At 38.3% G+C, this 21,345-nt stretch overlaps 1 protein-coding gene and 1 pseudogene across 1 annotated transcript; both read left to right on the forward strand.

Moving 5' to 3' along the window:
* The first annotated feature begins 201 nt into the window (after positions 1 to 201).
* Positions 202 to 15,109, forward strand: LOC149053614 (cartilage intermediate layer protein 1-like). Its single transcript, XM_089183432.1, has 12 exons — positions 202 to 231; positions 994 to 1,189; positions 1,534 to 1,617; positions 2,407 to 2,610; positions 3,616 to 3,639; positions 4,513 to 4,665; positions 5,480 to 5,653; positions 10,357 to 10,668; positions 11,146 to 11,251; positions 11,337 to 11,491; positions 12,197 to 14,290; positions 14,953 to 15,109. The coding sequence occupies exons 1-12, from the start codon at positions 202 to 204 to the stop codon at positions 14,955 to 14,957; spliced, it is 3,537 nt and encodes a 1,178-aa protein (XP_089039558.1). The 3' UTR covers positions 14,958 to 15,109.
* Positions 15,110 to 17,531: 2,422 nt separating this feature from the next.
* Positions 17,532 to 20,160, forward strand: LOC149053615 (uncharacterized; annotated as a pseudogene).
* Positions 20,161 to 21,345: the final 1,185 nt, after the last annotated feature.

Here is a 21,345-nt window from a genome sequence, read left to right on the forward strand (position 1 = left end):
CAGAGAAATTGAGAAAGACTGGGGCAGACTGACTATCCGGAAGAGACTTTATGTATGTATGTACGTAGTTTCTTGTGGGTTTGACAAATTTTCAGCACGCCTTACTGAAGTTCCTCTTTGAATCGCACGAAAGAGGAAATAAGTCATGCCATAGGAATCGTCAAAGACAGAGCTGGAGAACGATTTGTGCAGGGAGTCCGAATGACGATTGTCAAAGAAATGTTACAAACAGTATATGATTTTATACCTCACAACTAAATGTTACTTTAACGCGTTCAGATTGGTTAGCTCGAGGGGGATTAGTTTAATTCACCTCCGATCAGCCGGAGAGGATTAAAATGCCTTCCAATGAGATTATGGTCCACCCAAGGGAACATAGTTCGATGAACGAGGCGACTATTCTTAAAACAAAACAAAACAAAGGAAAACAAAAATAAAACTGAACTTTGGTCGGAGATATTGAACAGTAAGTCACTTGTAATTTAGATCCTCATTTTCTAGGACGAAAAAATTAAAAGTACAATACTTTGTGACCTTCGTATACGAAAACTTTTGAGCAAAGCATTTGAACTTAAATCAAAATTTTTTTTTATTTGCTGAATGAAGTTTTTCAGACCCTAAAGGTGGGTAATATTTTGAAGATTAGTAGCTTCTGTGACGTTTTGAATTCTTTGCTTTAGTTAGTTTACGCTTTCCCTATTTCCCATTATTCGACAATGTTTTGGGCCATTTGTTATTCTGGCTGGCTCGGATAAATATTACATTTACTGCTATGTAAATATCAGTATATAAATAGCCACTATTCACCGTGGCTTCAACTTCCGTGATTAATTGTTAATGAGCAAAAGCAGTGATAGTTGACGGTTTGGCTGACGCGCGTGACAAACTGATCATAATTGATTCAGACTGCTATTTTTAACACTCCACTTTACCTACTTACAACAGATAACCTTCAGCATTCTATTTAGGATGAAGGTGATTGGTTGATCACAGTGGCGTCCTGTTTTCATCACTCTGTTCTCATCCAATAAGAACGTTTTCTTATCTGAGCCTTCAGAAAAGACCGCAAGACCTAAACGAAAATTTTTACTCATCCTTGTTATAATTGCAGTGGTGATTGTGGTCATCCTCGCAATATCCCTGATCGCCATATACGTTCCAAAGTACCTTAGCGATGCCGAAAACAAACGTAAGTAAGACTTCTACAGGCCAGTGATTTGAGTTTGATTAAAGAGCTATTGTTTACGATATAGACCATAAAGGTGCTTAGAGAATCGGTTGCTTTCTTCTGTACTCATTTATTTCTTACTGATCTGCAGTCCAGTTTTCGTCTGATAAAACTGCAAGGTCTGATATAGTACGTCCTTGAAAACGTTTCATAGAACCATGTGGCCATAAACCAATGGAACTTGGTTTGATTATTTTAAGAAGAATTTCGAATCTTATCTCAGTGGTTTCTATTGACCATCATATTCAGTGTCTGACCTGAACGTGCTGATATTTCATGTCCTTTCTCTTTGTTTTTTTGCGTAGCTGCACAAGGTTCCAAGTACACAGGGCCGTTAACTGGTGAATTAGAAGTGACTACTTCCCCAAAGACTCACACAAGTTCGACAAGTATGTATCAAAATGAAAACTTGTTTGTATGGAGGCAAAAAAAAGGAATTACAAGAAGTGTAACTTATCAAATTTTTCTCAAGGTATACATAGCTAAAAGCTTTCGTCGTCAACAGAATTCGCTGTAAAATATTAATCAGAAGGGCTTGATGAGCTTTCGGCTTTAATCAGTTAAAAAACGTGACTTTTGATGAAACTTACGAGGGAAACAAAGAGATTTCGCGTAAGGAAAAAGGGAAGGGTGGAATTCTGTATTTCGATGATGTTGCCAAGTTCTCGAAGTTATGGATTATTGAGAACTGATGGTCATGGATGTTTTCCCACAGACGGTTTCTTTGCTATTCGAATGAACATAAGACTGCAACTGAGTTGCATTGTCTCTCGGAGGACAAAATTTTAATTTCTCGAGATAAAATCGCAGCAGTCTACCAGCGCAAGTGAAAGATTTGCATATCGTGAAAAATACAATATTGCAATTGCATCCGGGTAAACGTGATCAACGTCCAAGAAAGGCACGTGATCGAAACATAACACGTTACAGTTGCTTCCATCGCTTGTTGGAGTTGATGCTCACGTGTCTTCGAAGAGCTTGCCTTTCTAATATCAATTACTTTTGAGGAAAAGAAAAATCGAACCATAAGAGAATTTAAGTCAAAAATTACGAAACCGTTTTCAGCAATTATAAGTACAGAAATTTTGCTTAAACGCTTCATGCCCTTGAGCTTCCGCAAGGATCAGTTAAATAACTCCATTAATACTTATCATTCTTGACATCCCGTCCACTTGAAGGAAAAATGGAAGAAATGAAGCCTTCGGGGAACAGAAATCCGTGCAAGAATAAGTATATTGTGACGGTTCCACAGTCCTCCAGTCCAAAAAGGCGATTGCTTATGGCAATTCTGGTTGCTATTATTTTAGTGGTGGTGGGAGTCCTTCTTGCTGTATTGATTCCCACTTACATGAGAGGCAAGGGGAAACCTGAAAGCACCAGTGGTAAGATGTGTTATCTGTTCATTTCTCATTGTGATGCATATTCTTGATCAATAAGTATATTGAAAGGAAAATAAAAAAGTAGTATATTAATTCTGACAACGGAGGCTTTGGAATAATTATTAAGAATCAAAATCAGCGATTATAATTTCGAATGACGTTTCGATGACTCGTTAATTCATCATTTCTAAATTCTAAAGTCAGATTCCTGTCAGTTCTCTTTATACTAAGAACGCGTTTGAAAGTTTCATTGCATGTGACTAAAAGCTCTACAATGTGGAACGTAGAGTGTGTTAGTTAAGTTAAGTAATAAATAGTTCTGCTTTAATCGAGTCAGATCGAGTGTTCAGTTTATAGGCTTCTTTTCTTGGATAAAGAGTAGTTCGTAAATTAAGCATTAAAATTCCCTCGACATTTCCTAAGGATGATAAATTGTTCCTGTAAAGTTTTGTTCCTCTAATTGTGGGCGTACACTCATTACATAAAAAAATCCAATATTCCCACGGCCGGCTCGCCTAATTCGAAGGATCTTGGGGCAACAATTACTTCTGTCTAGGTCAATAAACTTGGGTGATTAACCGGCTTTAAGAGCTTTTAGCACTAATACTCTATAGTCTCCTTGATTGGCCACCTTGGATATGCCCGCTGCTTTGAAAGAGAGTTCGATTCTCTTGTGATTATGTGTGCGTGTCCTTCGTATTACCTTTAAAAACCTCTCTTTAAAGGAATTATATTCAAATCACAAACAGTCACACAAATCAATAGTCAAACTAATGGAAAGCGTAAACAATAACTTTTGTTTTATTTTGCTGTAAAAACCCAAAGTGTGATTGTTACCGTCCATTCAGCTGTAGGATACAAAAACAAAGGACTGCTAATACCAATGGTGGATCAAACCTTTATCGATTAACTGAGATCACTAAATTTAAATTGTTGATATCCATATTTCACGTCTCAGTAGTCCCAAAGGAAAGAGTAATAAAAAATCATTCTATCTTCGTTTTATAGAAAACATTCAAGAGCAACCGAACGGTAAGGAATTAGACAGTAGAACTTAATCCGAAGTTGCTGTTGGTATAGAAACTAGTACTATTCCAGTAACCTCTTGTGGCCATATGGCATATGAATAAAGCTAAAATTGTCAACATATTCATTGACTGCTCTAGAAATTAACACTCTTACCCAGGGGCAGGCAGCTCTACCGTTTGGTATAGCCTTCCATGTAAAATTTTTAATCTCCTGGCAAGATCTGAGTCAAACATTCTTGTGGATAGCAATTTCCCTAAACGCATTCTACTTTCGTTAGGTGTTTGCTTACTAAAGCATCGACAACTCAAATGTACATAATATGTTATTTTTCTTAAAACAAGAGGGCAGTCTGTCCTTGGTGAGGTCAAGTGCCTCGAAATATAGCGGAACGATTACGGCCGGGGGTACTAAGACAGAGATTGAAATTATCGTTCGGTGCTGTCTCATCAAAGTATACAGCTACAACAAGCGTCACTATATCTTAAGATAATTCATATTCAGCTAAGATGCAGGGCTAATGCCTGAAACTCAATCTGCAGCTTATATTATGGGTGGATTCTGTTGCTATTAGAGTTCGTGTTTTTTTTTTTTTAATTGCTCTGAGTGAGGAAATACAGAATGGACATATATTCGTATATTCGTATACGTATATCATACTTAGTCTGGATTTCGAGTTCAGTTTCAAGCTAAATATTTCAGTTGAGTTTTTGAGTTTGAACCTCGTCGATTTTTATTTTTCCGAGATTTTGATTTTTTGACCGGCGTGGCTTTCGAAGATAGCGATCGCACGCATAGAAAAAGCTCTGATTGTGCCAAACATTTGTCTTGAAAGTTTTCTTTCCTTCCACTCACTGGCTGCATCCTCCCTATCATCAGTTGTGACGAAACCCACACCAACAGCCACATCAGCTTACTTTCAGCGGGAACAAACAACGTCACCACCCAACCTGGAGTCTACGAGGAGCAGCATCTCATCAGCCAGTAGTATAGCAGCCCTGACAGCTATTGCAGATCTTGTCCCCAACACAGGTGAGTTGCAAAAGAGATCTAATTGGGCTGAAAATAGTTTATTTTGCAAAATAGAAGAGGCGAAAATATCGTGGGGAGAGATCAGAATGAAGAAACATTATGGGAGGTGGGAAAGATGCGAGAATATTAAATACTTACTGAATTTGAAAGGGCGTGATGAGTCGGATTTTAAAATATAGGACCTGTTATCAAGAGCAATTAGAGATTAGAATAGAAATTATAAAATGTAAATTATTTAACTCCTAAGACAACAGTAATACCAAATTATAAAGATACCTTGTCAATAGTAGTTTTGCTAAAAACTCTCAACTTAGATTTCAGATAGACATCCATTGCGCTGATTTGAGCATTTATAGTAGATTGAGCTCTCCTCTTACTTCTAAAATGAATATTTTTCTTGTACCCTTTCAAATAACACAGCTTTTGACATCCTAACCCTTGATAATTAGGGACCATTTCAGTTAGACGTTCAGTTTCTCTTTATAAAACCTGCACATTTATTTTAGTTATATACGTGAAATCCAGTTTTATCCTTCAAGCTAAGTTTTAACCATGCGTCGCTAGTTAAAAAAATTGAAAGATGAGGTTTCAGCACCAGACCCTAAACGGTTCCTCTATTTTTATCTTAGTCCCATGACAAGTTGCGTTTCAGCACCAGACCCTAAACGGTTCCTCTATTTTTATCTTAGCCCCATGACAAGTTGCGTCAATCGCCCAAAGCGAGCACAAAGCACTAAGTTCATTGAGGAAGATGATATATGAACAGTTACTTTAATTCAGGAGTATTTATCATTATATTTAACTGGACTTGTAGAATCGAAATGGTCACGTTGGAGTTCTTGGAGTGACTGCACTAAAACATGTGGCAGTGGTTCACGATATCGAAAGAGAAAGTGTGTGGCCATTAATGATAGAGCGGTCTTTGCCCCGATTACATGTGCCGGAAAACCTGATCAGATCAAACCATGTGCAGAGTGGAGCTGTCCAGGTGATTTAAGAGAGAATTTTTCTGGAGACCGCGTGAAATCAAAAAAATGTGGCACATGCCTAGAAAAAGCCCTACCTTCATACTTCGCTTAAAGATACCTTAGGGTAAGTCTATAAACGTGGTATAATTGTTTTGTTCAGAACTGTTTTTATTTTCTAGAAAATCACCAAACACTGTATCGAGCCCCAACCGCCATAACAGTGGCCGAAATGAAGCCGACGAGTAGGCCAACAAAAACGTTATTCTTCAAAAGCGCAAAAGAAAGCAAGTCTTTCCGAATATTATCTATTTGTATACGAGGTATTAAAAAATGATTTCAATCTAATAACGGGATTATTGACATAACTATGAATTATTGGCGAATATTTGAAAATCGCCAAAATTTGATTGATTAAAAATTTCATTTTGGAGCAGTTTTTCAAAAAAAATTTTTCCTACTCGGTATAACTCGGAATCACTTGAGATGAGCATTTCTGAAAATTGGAAACGATGTTCTTTTCAAGGATATAAAAATTAATTGGGGGCTCTTAATTACTGCGAAGAAATAGCCCGATCTATTTCGTGCAAATCGCAACGCCGCCGCGTAAATAACCGCAGATAATCCAATTATTCTTTTATTATCGAAGCCATAATTTCTGCAAAATCTTACCGCTTTGAGCTGTGCTTTATCAGAAACTCAATATGTTACCCTTACCTTCTGAAACCAGTGATTAAGGAGTGATGTTTCCATTATTTTTGTTTCAAATCGCCATGTTCACTTAAAAAGTGTTTACAACGTCCGGCTTGACCATTTACAATACTCGAAGCTGTTCATAAATCATCGCAGACCATCGCAACTCTTGACTTATTTCTGCTTCCATACAACTCCAGTATATACAAAAGTCTTTTTTGCACGATAAACCAAGATGCTTTGATTGCTTACAGTTTCAGTTAAGAAACGTTTGGCTCCCCAAATGGCACAACGATGTTCACCAACGAAGCCGTGTGTCATCACTCATGTTTGTCACGCAATCACGCTAAACGTGCACAGGACACCCAGACAGGCATTCGTCTGCAGACATCGCTGTACCGAGTGCAGGGCCAACTAATATTTATTTCTTAGTCAGTGTTATGTTTTAAACAAAAACCTACGCGAATTCACTTAAAAAACGCTGTAGATCTCTTTTGAGTGTTTTGAATCAGTGCCATTCTGAAAAACTACTTTTTGACGTTTTCGTAAATTTAGTCACCCCCTGGTACTGACTATACATGCGTTGTTATCCACTCTATTTCCACGACTTCGCGCTTGCAAAGATTATATTTATCAATAGGCACTTTAAGCATGACGTTTAACGGCAAACGGCAAACGCAAGCTTGCCTTTCATTTTGTTACCTATTTATGGAATTCTTAAAAAAATCCTGCACAAAAAATAAAATAACACATTCACGACAAACACAAACCTACTTAATTCCGTGTACACACGCCTAAAGACAGACGACAGAAATTGAATTTTTGACGTTCGCGGGAAAAACAAACGTCATGCGTAACCTCTCAAATGACGAACTTCCCAGTTAACTAAAACAACTGGAAGTTAATTGTCTAGTGCTCCGTGATTATATACATCACCTACGTGAGGCTCAAGTTGACCTTGTTTTGATACAAACCCTGTTACTTTTGATATGCAAATCCTTTAATTGTTATGCTAACCAGTTTTTTATCTCTATCGTGTCAAGGTCAACACAAACCTCGCTTTCATACAGAGGCCTGGTTAAATGTCACAGAACTGTAAAATGGTCTATTGACAGAGACAAAAACAGTTTTTTAATCCTACCCCCCTTTCGCTTTTCAAATCACCTGCCCTTCCCCTCGCACCAACAACGCAACAACACAACAACGTCCCCTAAATCTATCCATCACTCTTCCCTAAGAGCGGTTTTGCGGTGTAGTGAGTGGCCCTGAGCCCCTGACCAAAATATATATCTCGGTCCCAGGCCGCATGGTGAGATAACGAAAGAGGTGTATTAGTTTTTGGCGACAAGAAGTTAACAAAAAAAAAAAAACACACTGATAAAAAATAATTTGATTAAACTAGCTCACGCTACAAAATTAAATGGCTGGTTAAATGTGTGCTTCAGTGGTGGTACTAATTTAAATGTGCCAATTTTGTTTTTACTAGTAACTTCATGTCCTGTTTGTCATAGCGTCCTATTGTAAATTAACAACATTACAAAGACTTACCAGACCCAACAGGGAGGAATATTCCCGTGCGTCGAAGGATTGCCTTCGAAAGCGCTTTGTTTATACCACGGTCACCCTTTCGTGATTTCCCTTCCTTGGCATGTCTCGATAATTCGGATGGAACACGGCACCGTTGCGAGCCTCTTCGCCATCCAATGCCCAAAGAGGAGCGATGGGCTGGGCAGATAGTCATGTCCGAAATATTGGAAGGCAACGTGAATATCGATGCCCGTGCTAAAATGAGATCGACTTCCGATTCAACATCATTCACGCCCACAGCCTGTTTGTGTGCTGAGATGTCTTTCTCACATAAGCGCAGAGGGACTATAAGAGAAGCTTTTCCTGCAACTCGACTTCGCTTATCTTGGGAGCAGCATCCCCCAACTAATCTTTGAAAGGAGCAATTGATTTCCATTTGGTACGCTCACCTCTTAAAAAAATCGGCGGCCAAACGAAAACACCATTTTAGTTTGCTTTGGAAAATTTATGGCGCGACGCTCATTATATGGTTAGAAACTGTGCCTAATCTAATTTATTTTTTTAGCGCTGAGTATTTTAGAAAGCTACTCCCAATTTAATTTTTCCACTCCCGCACCTGTCTACCCTGCAAGCCGTCACAATTTACAAAATAGGATAACACATTTTTTTACGTCGTTAAAAATTGATGCAGTGAAATTTCCTCTATGCTGTAGTAACATATACCTAATTCATTTAGCAGTCTAGGGTGACGCATGAGTGGTATCGCGCTTAAAAAATGCAAACAACGGTAATTTTAAATTCTGGATTTAAAACTTTTTCCCGGAAATAAAAATAGGGGATAAGAAGGAAAGAAAATAAGAGCGTATTGGTAACCGAGCCTCCTTTCGAGTGACATGTTATTGCGTGACACCATCGCAAAAAACGAAAGTCAATGATTCATTTCATCTGTCAGGATGCTCTGGCTCGTTCTATAAAAAACAAACTTCCATTCTTATTGTGAAAGGAAGACTTGTAAAATTTGAGTGTTCCAAGCTGAAATATGGTTATAACTGTCCAGCAATGCGACGTTTCCGGCAGGAACCTTCGCGAGATGTTTTCACTGTGATTTGGTATACACCGCCTGTAGTGCTGTACTATCGAAGCTGTTGTCAAGTCTCTTTATAACAAGATTGAGGCAAGGAACCAATCTAAGAAAGGTGTTTTTCGCCAGGTGAGCTTAAAAAATCCAGTTTACAATCTAGTATAGGTCAAAGCGATAAGATTTTGTTGGAATTATGGCTTCGATAATAAAAAGCCTAATTGGATTATCTGCGGTTGTTTACATGGCGGCATTGCGATTTGCACGAAATAGACCGGGCTATTTCTTCGCAGTAATTAAGAGCCCCAAATTAATTTTTATATCCATGGAAAGAACATTCTTTTCACTTTGTAAAATGCTCATCTCAAGTGATTCCGAGTTATACCAGGTAGGAAAAATTTTTATTGAAAAACTGCTCCAAAATGTAATTTTTAATCAATCAAATTTTGGCTATTTTCAAATATTCGCCAATAATTCATAGTTATGTCAACAAGCCCGTTATTAGATTGAAATCATTTTTTAATACCTCGTATACAAATAGGTAAAATTCAGAAAGACTTGCTTTCTTTTGCGCTTTTGAGGAATAAAGGTTTTGTTGCCCCACTCGTCGACTTCATTTCGGCCATTTTATGGCGGTTGGGGCTCGATACAGTGTTTGGTGATTCTCTAGAAAATAAAAACAGCTCTGAACAAAAAAGTTATACCACGTTTATAGACTTACCCTAAGGTATCTCTGAGCGAAATATGAGGATAGTGATTTTTCCGATCATGTGCCACCTCCCACGCGGTGATAAAAAAAATTCGCTCTTAAAGTGTTAACGAGTCGCGAGAACAAATAGATATTTAATGAGATCGTTATCGAGTCTCTTCATTTCTTACCCCGTATAAACCCCTTTTTACTCGTGAAACATTAAAAAAGAGGGCTACATATAGTGTACATTGATAATGTAACAGCTGATATGATATGGCGCAAACACAGTTATTCTGTAAGGATTTGGACACAGCAACTCGGTGGTCTCATCTTCACATTTGTTTTCTCTAACTGTCATTTACTTTCTTGCAGCTTTATTGACGATGCCAATTAAGATCTCCGCGTAGAACATTACAAAAGAAGCTCATAAACTAATGATACACCAACAGGACGTGATTGCTAGCTTAAAATAACGCACCTCTGTAAGATGCAAGAAGTTATACATCGACATGCATGAAGAACTCTGAGCACAAAAAAATGATAGTATTTATAGAAAATCAGGCGATTTTACTACGAATTCCTTCTATAACTCAAGTCTATCGATGGCAGCTCCTAGGATTACATCTCCTTTTTAACTGAGAGAGCTAATGACACATTTTCCTCTACTTTACAGCCGAGTAATCTTTCTGTTGCCTGTTCACACCCATGATAACTTTTTCTGTCATCATTTTCTTTAGATTGTTCGCGAAACTGTACCACTGGAACACTGAATGCCGCGTGTGATGCATGTACATGTGATCATCACGTGCTCACTGGACGAGTTTTGACAGTAGATGACACACCACTGTCGGAAGCAAACATATCATTGATAGAAACACCCTACCACGTTCTTGCAAAGACGAACATAAGTGGACACTTTACAGCACTTGGTGTCTGTGCGGATGAGCAAGAGTTGCTTGTGACAAAAGATGGTTTTGTTCCTGTGACGAAAAAAGCTAATATTCTGACCCGAGAGAAGGCCACCATTATCGCAAAGATGGAAATTGCAGGTACTTACCTGTAACGTATCTTACCTCGCAGTCAGTTTGATTGATTGACCGGCCCAATGACAGGCTAAAAGACTGATCGACCGATTGACTGACAGAAGGACTGGCTGACTGAATGACTGACCGACTCATTGGCTTGCCTGCTGATTGGGTGACTGACTGACTGATTCACTGACCGGCTGACTTGCTGATTGACTCTGACTGACTGACTAATTGGCTGACTGACTGACTGGCGGAATGACTTACCGACTCACTAACTGACTGGCTGACTAACTGGCCGATTTTCAGACTGACTGTCTGACCTAGAGACTGACAGTAAGTAAGAGTGACTTCTTTCAAAGCAAAAACTCGTTCTTAATGAACAGTTAGGCCTCCAAAAGCTATCTTATTTTTAGATACATAGTAACATTCGTTACATCCAAAAAGCAAAATATACTTATAGCAATAACCTCATATTGTCTCGTTTCGTAAATCTTGCAGTTCCGCCGTTTGTGACTGTCCATCCGGAAAGCAAACTTCGGCTGCCTGGTCAGAATGCTACATTTTGTTGCAATGGTCAAGGAAACCCTCCACCGGAAATTGAATGGTAACAAAATCTTTATTGTATACGACGACTCAATTCAGTTTATGTCGTTACGTTTTAAATCAATGACTTCTTCGTTTACTTCCAGGTTCAAGGAGAATAACATAATCGATAAGGAACTTTACAGTTTTAACAACACTCTTAAAATAACTGCTGAGCGCGGACTTAATGGAAGCTACCGCTGTCGAGTAGTAAACGACTTTGGGTCCGAATTCTCCGACGGAGCAGTCTTGAAAATAATAGGTAAGTATCTTGTCTTGACGTTGGTGAAACAAAAAATCGGTCGAAAGCATATATAGGTAAACGGCTGGCCTTTTTAATGTTTAAAAATGTGCAAGCTTCATAAAGAAACGTTTTGAAGGTTGTGTTCATGGGAAAAGGGAAATTCTTCCAAATTAATTTGCATTGTAACGAATTATTCGTGTGCCCAAGGCTGGGCTAAATCTTTAAATTAGTTTTATTTATCCTTTTTTAATATCATTTTCCTTAAGAGCCCAGATCTCCGGTTAAAAGAGCAAATTGAAATTAGAGACGTTGATTTCGCTGTGGAGGTACTTTTAAAAGAAACTTAGCAAGTCGCTGGAATAAATCTGAAATTCTTATGAATTTCCAACAAAAAAATAGACAAACAGCGTATCTCGAGACTTTCCAGTGCCCGATGCGCAAATCGCTAATTGGGGCTCTAACTTGATGTAGAAGACAATATACGTTACGCTATTTTTTTCAATGTTTTCTTATTCCCAGTAGTAATGAAATGCTATTGTGACGTATACTGTGTCTTCTACACCAAGTAAGAGCCCTAATTGATTAGGAATCATCATGAAATATTATAAATACAAGGATATGCTTTGATGAATTCAATTGATTGGTCAGGAAACCATTATTACTTTCACAAGACAAAGCATTTATTTATTAATTTTAGTTCATTTACTGATTTTGATCTGGCAGATACAGAGGAGGCGTTCTGTGACCCAACTCCTCGAACAAAGCATTTGAAACTTCCACCAAATTGTGTACAGAAAGGCACAACAAATAATGTGGTTGATGTAGGTGAATGTCCATCTGTACCCTGCCTTCAAAACGATTCAGACAACTCAAACGCTTGCAAAGACAAAACATTTTGTTGTGGGGTCTCAAAGGTGGAAGAATTGAATATAGCTTGTGGAAATGTCGCTGAATTTAAGCTCTCCAAGACAAAATATTGTGGCTGTGGAGTTTGTAATAAGGCCGTTATAACAATAAGAGGCGTGGTCGTGGGCGGAAAAGACGAGAGGCCAGTTAAATTTGCCCAAATTGAATACGATGGAGAAGTGAAAGCGAACGCAGACTTTAGAAGTGGCAGTTTTTCTTTTGATGTTAGAGATGGAAGAAAACGATTAGCTGTTACTTTCAAAGACACCTTTTTAAAGGAATTTAAAGATCTTACGAAAGTTTTTCATCTTCAAGAGGGCCACAGTGTGATTACGAAGATTGTCCTAGCCACAATACAACGGCCAGTAATTTTCGATGCATCTCAGGATCTCAATGTCCCTTTGGGTGGCGAGACAGATGATTCTGCTTTTGCAGATCTTGAGGTTCCTGGAGGTTCCCTTTTGAAAGAAGACGGAACCAGTTACTCTGGCCAAGCTAATATGCGACTGAACTTAGTCCATCCTCGAAACGCATCTGATATCTTGTCAGCTCCTGGCGACTTTTCTGCCGTTGATGAAGATGGAGAGGAACAGATTCTCTCGAGCTTTGGAATGATGAAGGTGAACTTTGAAGATACCAGTGGAAATAAGTTAACCCCTTCTAAACCTATGAAAGTGTTTTTGGATCCCCAACAGCTAAACATTAGTGTAGATGATAATGGAAACACGACTGTTAAACTTTGGTGGTTAAACAAAAAGACTGGACGATGGATACTGGCTGGAAATATATGGAGCGACGAAAAGGGTAGTATCCGACGGAAAAGAAGCTCTGCCCGGAGGTTCTTAGTTACTGAGATCACCCAGGCTATAAGTGAAAGTGATCTGAATTTTGACCGGCCTAGTGGTTTAAGTTTTGTGGGCGTGTCAGCTCCTCCAGGGTCAACTGCAAGGGTTATATGTGGATTTTCCTTTAATGATAATCTATTAGAAGGCTATCGAGAGCAAACATCGAACTCCAATGGCATCGCTTGTGTTCCAACTTGGCGAGAAAGAACGTGCTACCTGCAAGCAGAAAGTGATGGCTCAAGATTTCTAACACCAGACCGCGGAGGCATTGATTCTTTTCCATATGGGACAAGTGTTAGAGTCGTTTCAAGCAACCTCGGAAGAGCACAACAAATTGAGTCGTTCAAACTTTATACCAGTGTGAGAAGCAGTGGTCCTGTTTATCCTTTTTCTAACTCCAACGCAAGGTGCTACAGGCAAGATAGAGACAATAAATATTTTCGTTTTCAACCCCCCCAAGGCGCTGACGCAACATTTATCTTGTCCTCGCCACGTATAGATGACAGCAATAACCCACTCAACTGGTATCCGCCTAGCCCCAGCGACATAAACAAACAGGACGTTTGCTTTATCAAGGTCCTTGTACATAATGCAAAGGCAACCTTTCTTGCTTCCAGTTTCCGAGGAAACAGGCAGGGTACGACAGAATCAAAAGTCGGCGATTATGCTACAATGGCAGTTGATTCTAATAGAGACAATGAATTTGTCGTCTGCCTTCAGATCCGTTGTCCAGGGATCGTTGACAGAGCTGAGGAACGAACAGACGTTCATATTATTCCCATAACGGGACATTGCCATTTCCAATCTGTTCATATCCCGCAAAAGTTTATGGAAAACAATCTCGATGTGCCGTGTGTTCTTCCGTCCTCCGGAGCTAGTAACCATGAAAAGTGGATCTGTGTTCCGAGTGGTTTGACCAGCGGGTTTGATGTCGACTTTGTGTACCGAGCAGATAAAAGTCAGGAGAATTTAGCAAAGCATAGATGTCTCATCGGTAGAATAAGAGAAGACCAAATCACTGACACTCCTCCTTCAATCACTGGAGCAAGTTTGGTCTATAGTTGTGGTAAGTCAGCGAAAAGAGTTATCTTGTTATTTTCGGTTTCCTGCATTCTCTAACTGCGCTTGTTATGATGCTATGTCTCGTTTGCTAATAGCCAGTGTAATTAGTAGTTCTTCAAATGAAATGCGTATTTTCTATTTGACCTTGCATAGGCCCCATCGTTGTGATCATCTTCGTATTACACTCGCGGAGCGAGCGGTCACCACGAACCCAATGAAAGCTATCTTAGGGAGGATTTCAAAATTATACTTACACTCTGCGATAAGCAGACGCCAGCCCAAATCCTAAATGTCTCAAATCGACAGCGGGCTCAGAAGAGTCCCTTGGATGTTCGCTTTAAACAGCATTCATTGTTTATAGGTATATTAGTATAAGGATCTGGCCATGGAATGAGGTGACAAGATGCCGTCGCAAATGCTTGGGATGATAGTGGTGAAAAGTCGCGCATTCGTAAATGGATTAACTTTGACGGCCCGAGCGCTAATTTCCTGCACACAATTATAAACCAAAATATACTGAAAAAACAACTGCCGTCATAAAATATGCGAAAAAATTGAAACGTTCAAAGAAATCTGCAAAAGAGAACAAAACTGGGGAAAAGGAAAACTCAACACTTTTCAAACACAAAACCAATTAAAAACTTTATTCTTTATTTTTCCTTTTAGAGTGAATAATCCTTCCTTCTGATTGGTGCCATCAGCCATTGAGACGAGCGATCGTGGATGGTGATCTTAGGATTATATAGTGAAGAGCTTTGAAGAATAGAACCTTAAGCGAAATACATATTACCAACAGCTATTTTTCGCAATATTTCTGCCAAAACAGTTTTTACTTCACTTTCTCTGTATTTTAATTTCATCGATTAATCATTTTCTTTTCCGGAAAAAAAGTAAACAGTTTTTACTTCACTTTCTCTGTATTTTAATTTCATCGATTAATCATTTTCTTTTCCGGAAAAAAAGTAAACATCAAAAGTGGAGAATAGTCCCAAAGGCCAAATCTGAGACTTCGACCAATCATTTCAGTGACCGCCTATTGTGTTTAAGGCTCAGGGGTTCCCGAAGAGAGTATAAAGGCTGTGCGCTGGAGGAGGGGGTGGTACTTTCCTTCTTCCAGGCATAAATGCTTTTGGAATATCAGTGTGTAAATACTTTTATTTTCTGTGAGTTACAAATTCAAATAACAGTTAATGCATTGAGATTTTTCAGTCCTGCCGGCTTCAACTTTAATTTCAAGTCACGTGTTACTCCTTCAGAGCTCTCAGCTTTACTAACGATTTAAGATACAGATATAGATAACATTCCGCTTATTACAAACAACCGTAAGATGACCATTAGTTAAGCTCATAAGGCCTTTTTTGATGTCTGTTGATTGATCTTGGCATTCCTCTGTGAATATGGTCATTATTTGAAGTAAGAAGCAGCATAATTGATAAGCATTATACCAACCTCGTATTACTTGGTGTGTATTCGGTATTTAAGTAAACATTGTCTCTTTCAGCAATTTTATTTGATTGTCGAAAATAATCTGAGATTGCATTAGTTTTGATTTACCTTCCATTGTGATTGGTTCAGAAAACTCAACCACTCAGATGTAAAAGTAAAACCAATCACGACTTGGTCGTCCGCGTTTTCCCGCGCTTTGAGCAGTCTGCTTGTTTTAACTTTGAATTTTCGTTGGCTCTTAGAACATTTTCCTTCCCGCTAGTTGGCCATTGTGTGTACTTTGGTTTTAGTTTTACAACACTCAATCGAAAAGCGCTTTACAGCTACTCGACAAGCCAAGCGTTAGCTTTTCCTCAGTTCCAATTGACGAAGGGCTAACGCGCAAAACTGACGTCAGCTTTGAAACTCTTTACGGTGGCCAATTTACGTAATCAACTCAGCTGTTAATTTTAAATGATATTGAGAAGGACTGGCATAAGAAAATGAAAGCAAAGTTTGAGACTAGCTTTGCATTTCCGACTTCATGAGGACAAAAAAACTAATTGAGTCGTACATTGTTACGTGTGGGGCTCGCTCAATGGTAATCGGGACTTCCTTCTTTGACCCTACTTGAGCACTGAACAGACAACTTTGACAGCTTGGAAGCAAAGACGGAAACAAAAAAAAATAAGTATTGCAGACCACCATAGGTACACAATGCTCAGCTTCTGAGAATGTAATGAATTAGCCGCTGATTTTAGACCAAGTGGATTGACTTCTGTTAATTAGTTCACTAGTGGTCTGGTGGTCTTTTTGTACGACAAATTACATATTAAATTCAATTGTTTGAAATATTTGTATGCTCTCCTGAATAGCCAAATTTCTTTTTGATAAAAGCGGTACAAGGATTAAGTTTCATCAAACTGACTTTTATCGATATTCTTGTCCATATGATTGAAATCAAATATCGCCGTTTTAGTTTTTTTCATTATATATATATGTGTGTGTGTGTGTGTGGATTATTTTAATCAATCAGTTGAAAATTATAGTTTTATAATTTCATAATCAAAAATGATGAATAAGTTCCTCCGTCTAGCAAACCGGAGCTCAAATCCAGTGTTACGGATGCCCCCTCTAGTAGGCCGATAACGTGAGACGTAGATATAACAATCCGACGACCCCGTGTGTCTTCAAATTTAACAATTTCTGCAACGGTTTGTAAAATTTTTATTTTTTACCGAGAGATTTAAAGTAAGGCCGACTTTGAAAAAAAATCTGATATAGGATTTTGATTGTTGACTGGATCAACTATATCTATTTTAACCTTCTCATTGAAATTGATGACACCATTGTAAACCACGTATATCTTACCTCAAACGTTAGTTTGAATGTTGTTGTGATAGCCTTTCAGACTGCACACTACAACAAAAATTTGTAAGTCTTGCGTATGACAAATACCACCTTTTTTTTTTAAAACCATACCAATCTTATCACAAGTTGGTGGAATTCACATAGAGTCATCACCATCTGCTAAGGATCCCTCCGAGTCATCTTCTACCTTTTATAACAAGCTAAATAAGCCGAGGATCTAGCATGCGCCATTTCGAACCTTATCAAAGCCTGAAAGTAAACAGTTGGAAAAACCGTGGATCCCAAGGGGAATTCGGAAAGCAATAAAAACAAAAAAATGAGCTTTTATTCTCCGGTGATCTGGAAAGATAGAAACTTTACAGAAATAAAGTACTTCCATTATCTTGTATTAGTAAAAAGAATTATTACTATAACTATTTCAAACGCAACATCAGTAACATAAAAAAGACATGGGAAGGTAGAAATGTACTTGTTAATCGGAAAAGGAAAGCTGGAATACAAATTACTCGCTTAAAACGCCAAGATCATAACAGCTTTCCTTCTGATCCATCTGAAATTCCTGATATTCTCAATAAACATTTTGTTTCAATAGGGAATAAATTGGCATCAAAAATTCCAAATTCTGGAATGTATTCATGTATTATTCTCTATTTATTTAATAGCAAACAAATACGTCATATGATGAAAACCATTAGAAGTCAGAAGTTATGAAATCAATTAAGTGTCACTCAGCTGTTTTGATGATAAAAGATATATTCACGGAAGTGGTATTAAAAGCTATGCGTATGGACATTATGACATACAAAACTGAAATAAAAAAAAAAAAAACCACAACGTCACGCCACATACAAGTGCCACAAGTATTGTCTATTTCATGTATCCAAGGCATTGCTACAGCTGGATGACTTTCAAAATATATATTTTACAACAGTCAATCCACTCCTGTCAAACCGTATAAATGACAACTTACAACCTGATGCTTTTTTGTATAGCGAAAAAAGCTTGTAAAAAATTTTCGCAGTTGCCGTACTCGTCTTCGTTTAACCAGACATCGTGTGTTTATCCGGTCATCAAAGTTACTAAAAAAAATAAGTTAACTTTTTTTCGCTTGAAACCTGTCATACGCTCGACCGAGCCATTACGATACCTTTTTCATAAACAGTGTCGCACACCGTGGGAAACCATTATTTTAACTGTCGCATGAAATAAACTGGTTAGTATCTGGGTTTATTAGATACATAATGAGATTTACTCATAGTGAAGCTCGAAGAGCGTAGCCCCATAATTATACAAATTAGTAGTAACCTATCAAGCCGAAAAAATTTGGATGTACGACCGTACGACCGTACAAGGTGCTACTTTTAACATGCGTGGTCAACTATACCGCGGGCACGCCAACGCCACAGCTTTGTTCAGTAGTCCAGAAGTCAGTGCAAGGCGTTGTGCCCTTGAGACGTGCGGGAAAAAATAAATGCGAGCTCCGCTTTTAGGTTTGGCTAAGTCTATATATTAGTTTTTTCATAAGAAAACCCGCCAAAAAAATCCTGATAGCCAATCACAGCAGCGAAATGGCTTTCTCACACGTGGGTGAAGCGTTTCTTCTAATCAGGAGAGACTTGTCAAAACATACCACTGATTTCATTCAACAACTTCAAATTCTTTGCGTACAAACTTCCATAGCGGTCCCAAAAATACAAAAATACTTGTACTTTTAAAAATTGTTTAAGGATCCACGAGATTTTAGAAAAGCCTAATTTGACGGCTATATATTATCGAGCAACAAAACAAAAATGTGATAGTTAAGACGACGAGAGATGTGAAGCTACTCAATGAATTTCAGAGAGAAAAACACGAACAAAGAAATTCTGAAGACATCGAAGCCAAAGCATTTAACGAATATATCTTCCTGAATGTATAAACCTTCAAGTCTTAGAGGTCTGTTTTCAACTGAGTTTTAATCGACATTTGAAAGAATACAAATATCCCGTAATTGTCATCGAAGACGTTGTTTTTGAACGCGCAAGAAAATGTCTCGAAGCTAAAAACTAACAATTTGAAAAGAAAGGCAAAGGTAATAGAACTAATACAGCAGAGGCCCTAAGCGATGATGAGATCGATATTGTCTACAAAAAAAACCTCCTGGGAATTTCAAACGGAGAAGGATTGTTAAACACACTTTGGCTCTTCAATTCACTGCATTTTGGTCTACGAGGATGTGGAGAGCATCGGCAAATGTGCTGGGGAGATGTTCAGCTAATGAGAGATGCAGATGGAACTGAATATTTCATTTTTCTGAAAGACAAACTAAAACCAGAAATTGAGCTGATCCACGTGATGTCTGACTGATCAAACCTTTCGCGACTCCAGATTTACCGCCAGAAAGAGATCCTGTTGTTGTTTTCAAGCTCTCTTCTGAAAAGAGACCAGAGTCCGTTTTTAAATCAAATGCACCCATTTATCTGGGTGTTAATTATACTACAAAAGACGCTGATAAAAGTTGGTTTAAAGCCAATGCAATGGGAGTTAACAAACTTAACAGTCTAATGAAAACAATGGCCGAGAAGGCCGGTCTTGAAATCTCTCACTTTACGAACCTTGGTGTTCGAAAACGAATGATTCAAACATTGAATGATAAGGATATTCGTCCTTGTCATATAACACTGCTATCAGGACAGAAATGTGCAGAGTATTAACAACTACAGTCATGTTTCACAAGAACAATTGAAAAGTATGTCAAGAATATCGAGTGGCTCGACTTCAATGGTTCAACACTCTCTTCTCGAAACAACAAAACAACAAAGTCCATTCATTTGTTTTCGCTCGCAAAGCCTAGCTCGTTCGTTTTGCGAAAACAAACTCATACGTAAATATCGTATTTCGGTACTTTCCATGAAGAAATCTAGGTTGTTTACCATTTACCACAAATTCTCGGAAATTCCGGTTTTGCATGATGTAAATGGTAAACGTTTTTTCTGTTTGTCCCACTGGAAAATTCTCAGGACAAATTTCAGAAATTCTGAAGAGGTAGTCCCGTTTTTCCGGTTGGGACGTTCCGAATGGAAATTTGTTTACCATTAGAAGTTTCTTAAGTTTTGAACTAGCTTCAGGCCTATTGGCCTTTGGCCGAGCGTAATCGCTTCAACAACAACAAATATGGCGGGTTCACAGCAAATGGGGGATGTGTACCAGTGTTCATGTTGCTCTTATTCGTCTCTAATTCTGGAAATATTCCTAACACATAGCTGTTCCTTGTATTTAAATGGTGAGCAGACTTAAAATCGCTAAATTGTGTCCAAAATCGAATGGCTGTCAAGTTTTACGTTATATTTTAATGTCCCGCGAAAATTATTATAAATTTTCTGCAACGTGTTCTCTTTCATTCTATACAAAGCTGACGTATCAACTGGGCTATCAGAAATAGCAAATTTTAGCCGATCAGTTTCTCCTGCGCCATTTACAACAATCCGGAAATTTGAGGCAAATGGTAAACAACCCGTACCGTTTTTACCGCACGAAAATTCCAAACCGAAGTTTCCGGATTTTTTTGTAAATGGTAAACAGCTCTAGATATCTTTCATTTCTCAGGAGTTGATTTTATGCAAGATACATCTTAAACGCACTTTAATTTTGTAAAACAGTAAAACCGCAAAACGATTGAAATGCCGGCTATGACTCATTTCCTCGGGAAAGTCCCTTTATATTACATCATTGATTCCCTGTTTTTCTGAGAGTAATACGCAATAGAAAAATGCCGTGAGATCATATCACTTGTTTCCTATAATATTCCAACGGTTTGGAAAGTAGTGTAGAGGGTTAGCGTTTGTACTGTTGGCTGTTGTAATAAGGTCTAATTCTCGTACGATAATCGTCATCGCTAGTCGCGTTTGGGCCTGTCCTGACCTTGCTTAGGGGTTCTCAACGGGAAGGTTTTTTTTGGGTTTTATTTCTCGGGTATTAGTCGCTTTTCAGCTCTTTGTTTTTCATTTCGCATATCTTGTGAATTGTTTAGGTTAGCATTCTAAAAAATATGTTTACTTTATCAAGGTCAGTTGTCTTCTGAGCCCAAACATGCCAACCGATAGGAAATTTAAGAGCATGTACTAATGGCTAAATTAGATACAGAGACTCATGATCAGTCATTCAGATGGAAAACCATTAAGAGTCATTAAGTAGTACATGATTAAAAGTTCTTGGTAAGACTCCTGATGTCTCTGTTTGTGCGAATTGCCTAAGAAAATTAACCCCCAACAGTCCAAAATTATG

This window comes from Pocillopora damicornis, chromosome 1 (assembly GCF_964200805.1).
Source record: "Pocillopora damicornis chromosome 1, jaPocDami1.2, whole genome shotgun sequence".
Lineage (NCBI taxonomy): Eukaryota > Metazoa > Cnidaria > Anthozoa > Scleractinia > Pocilloporidae > Pocillopora > Pocillopora damicornis.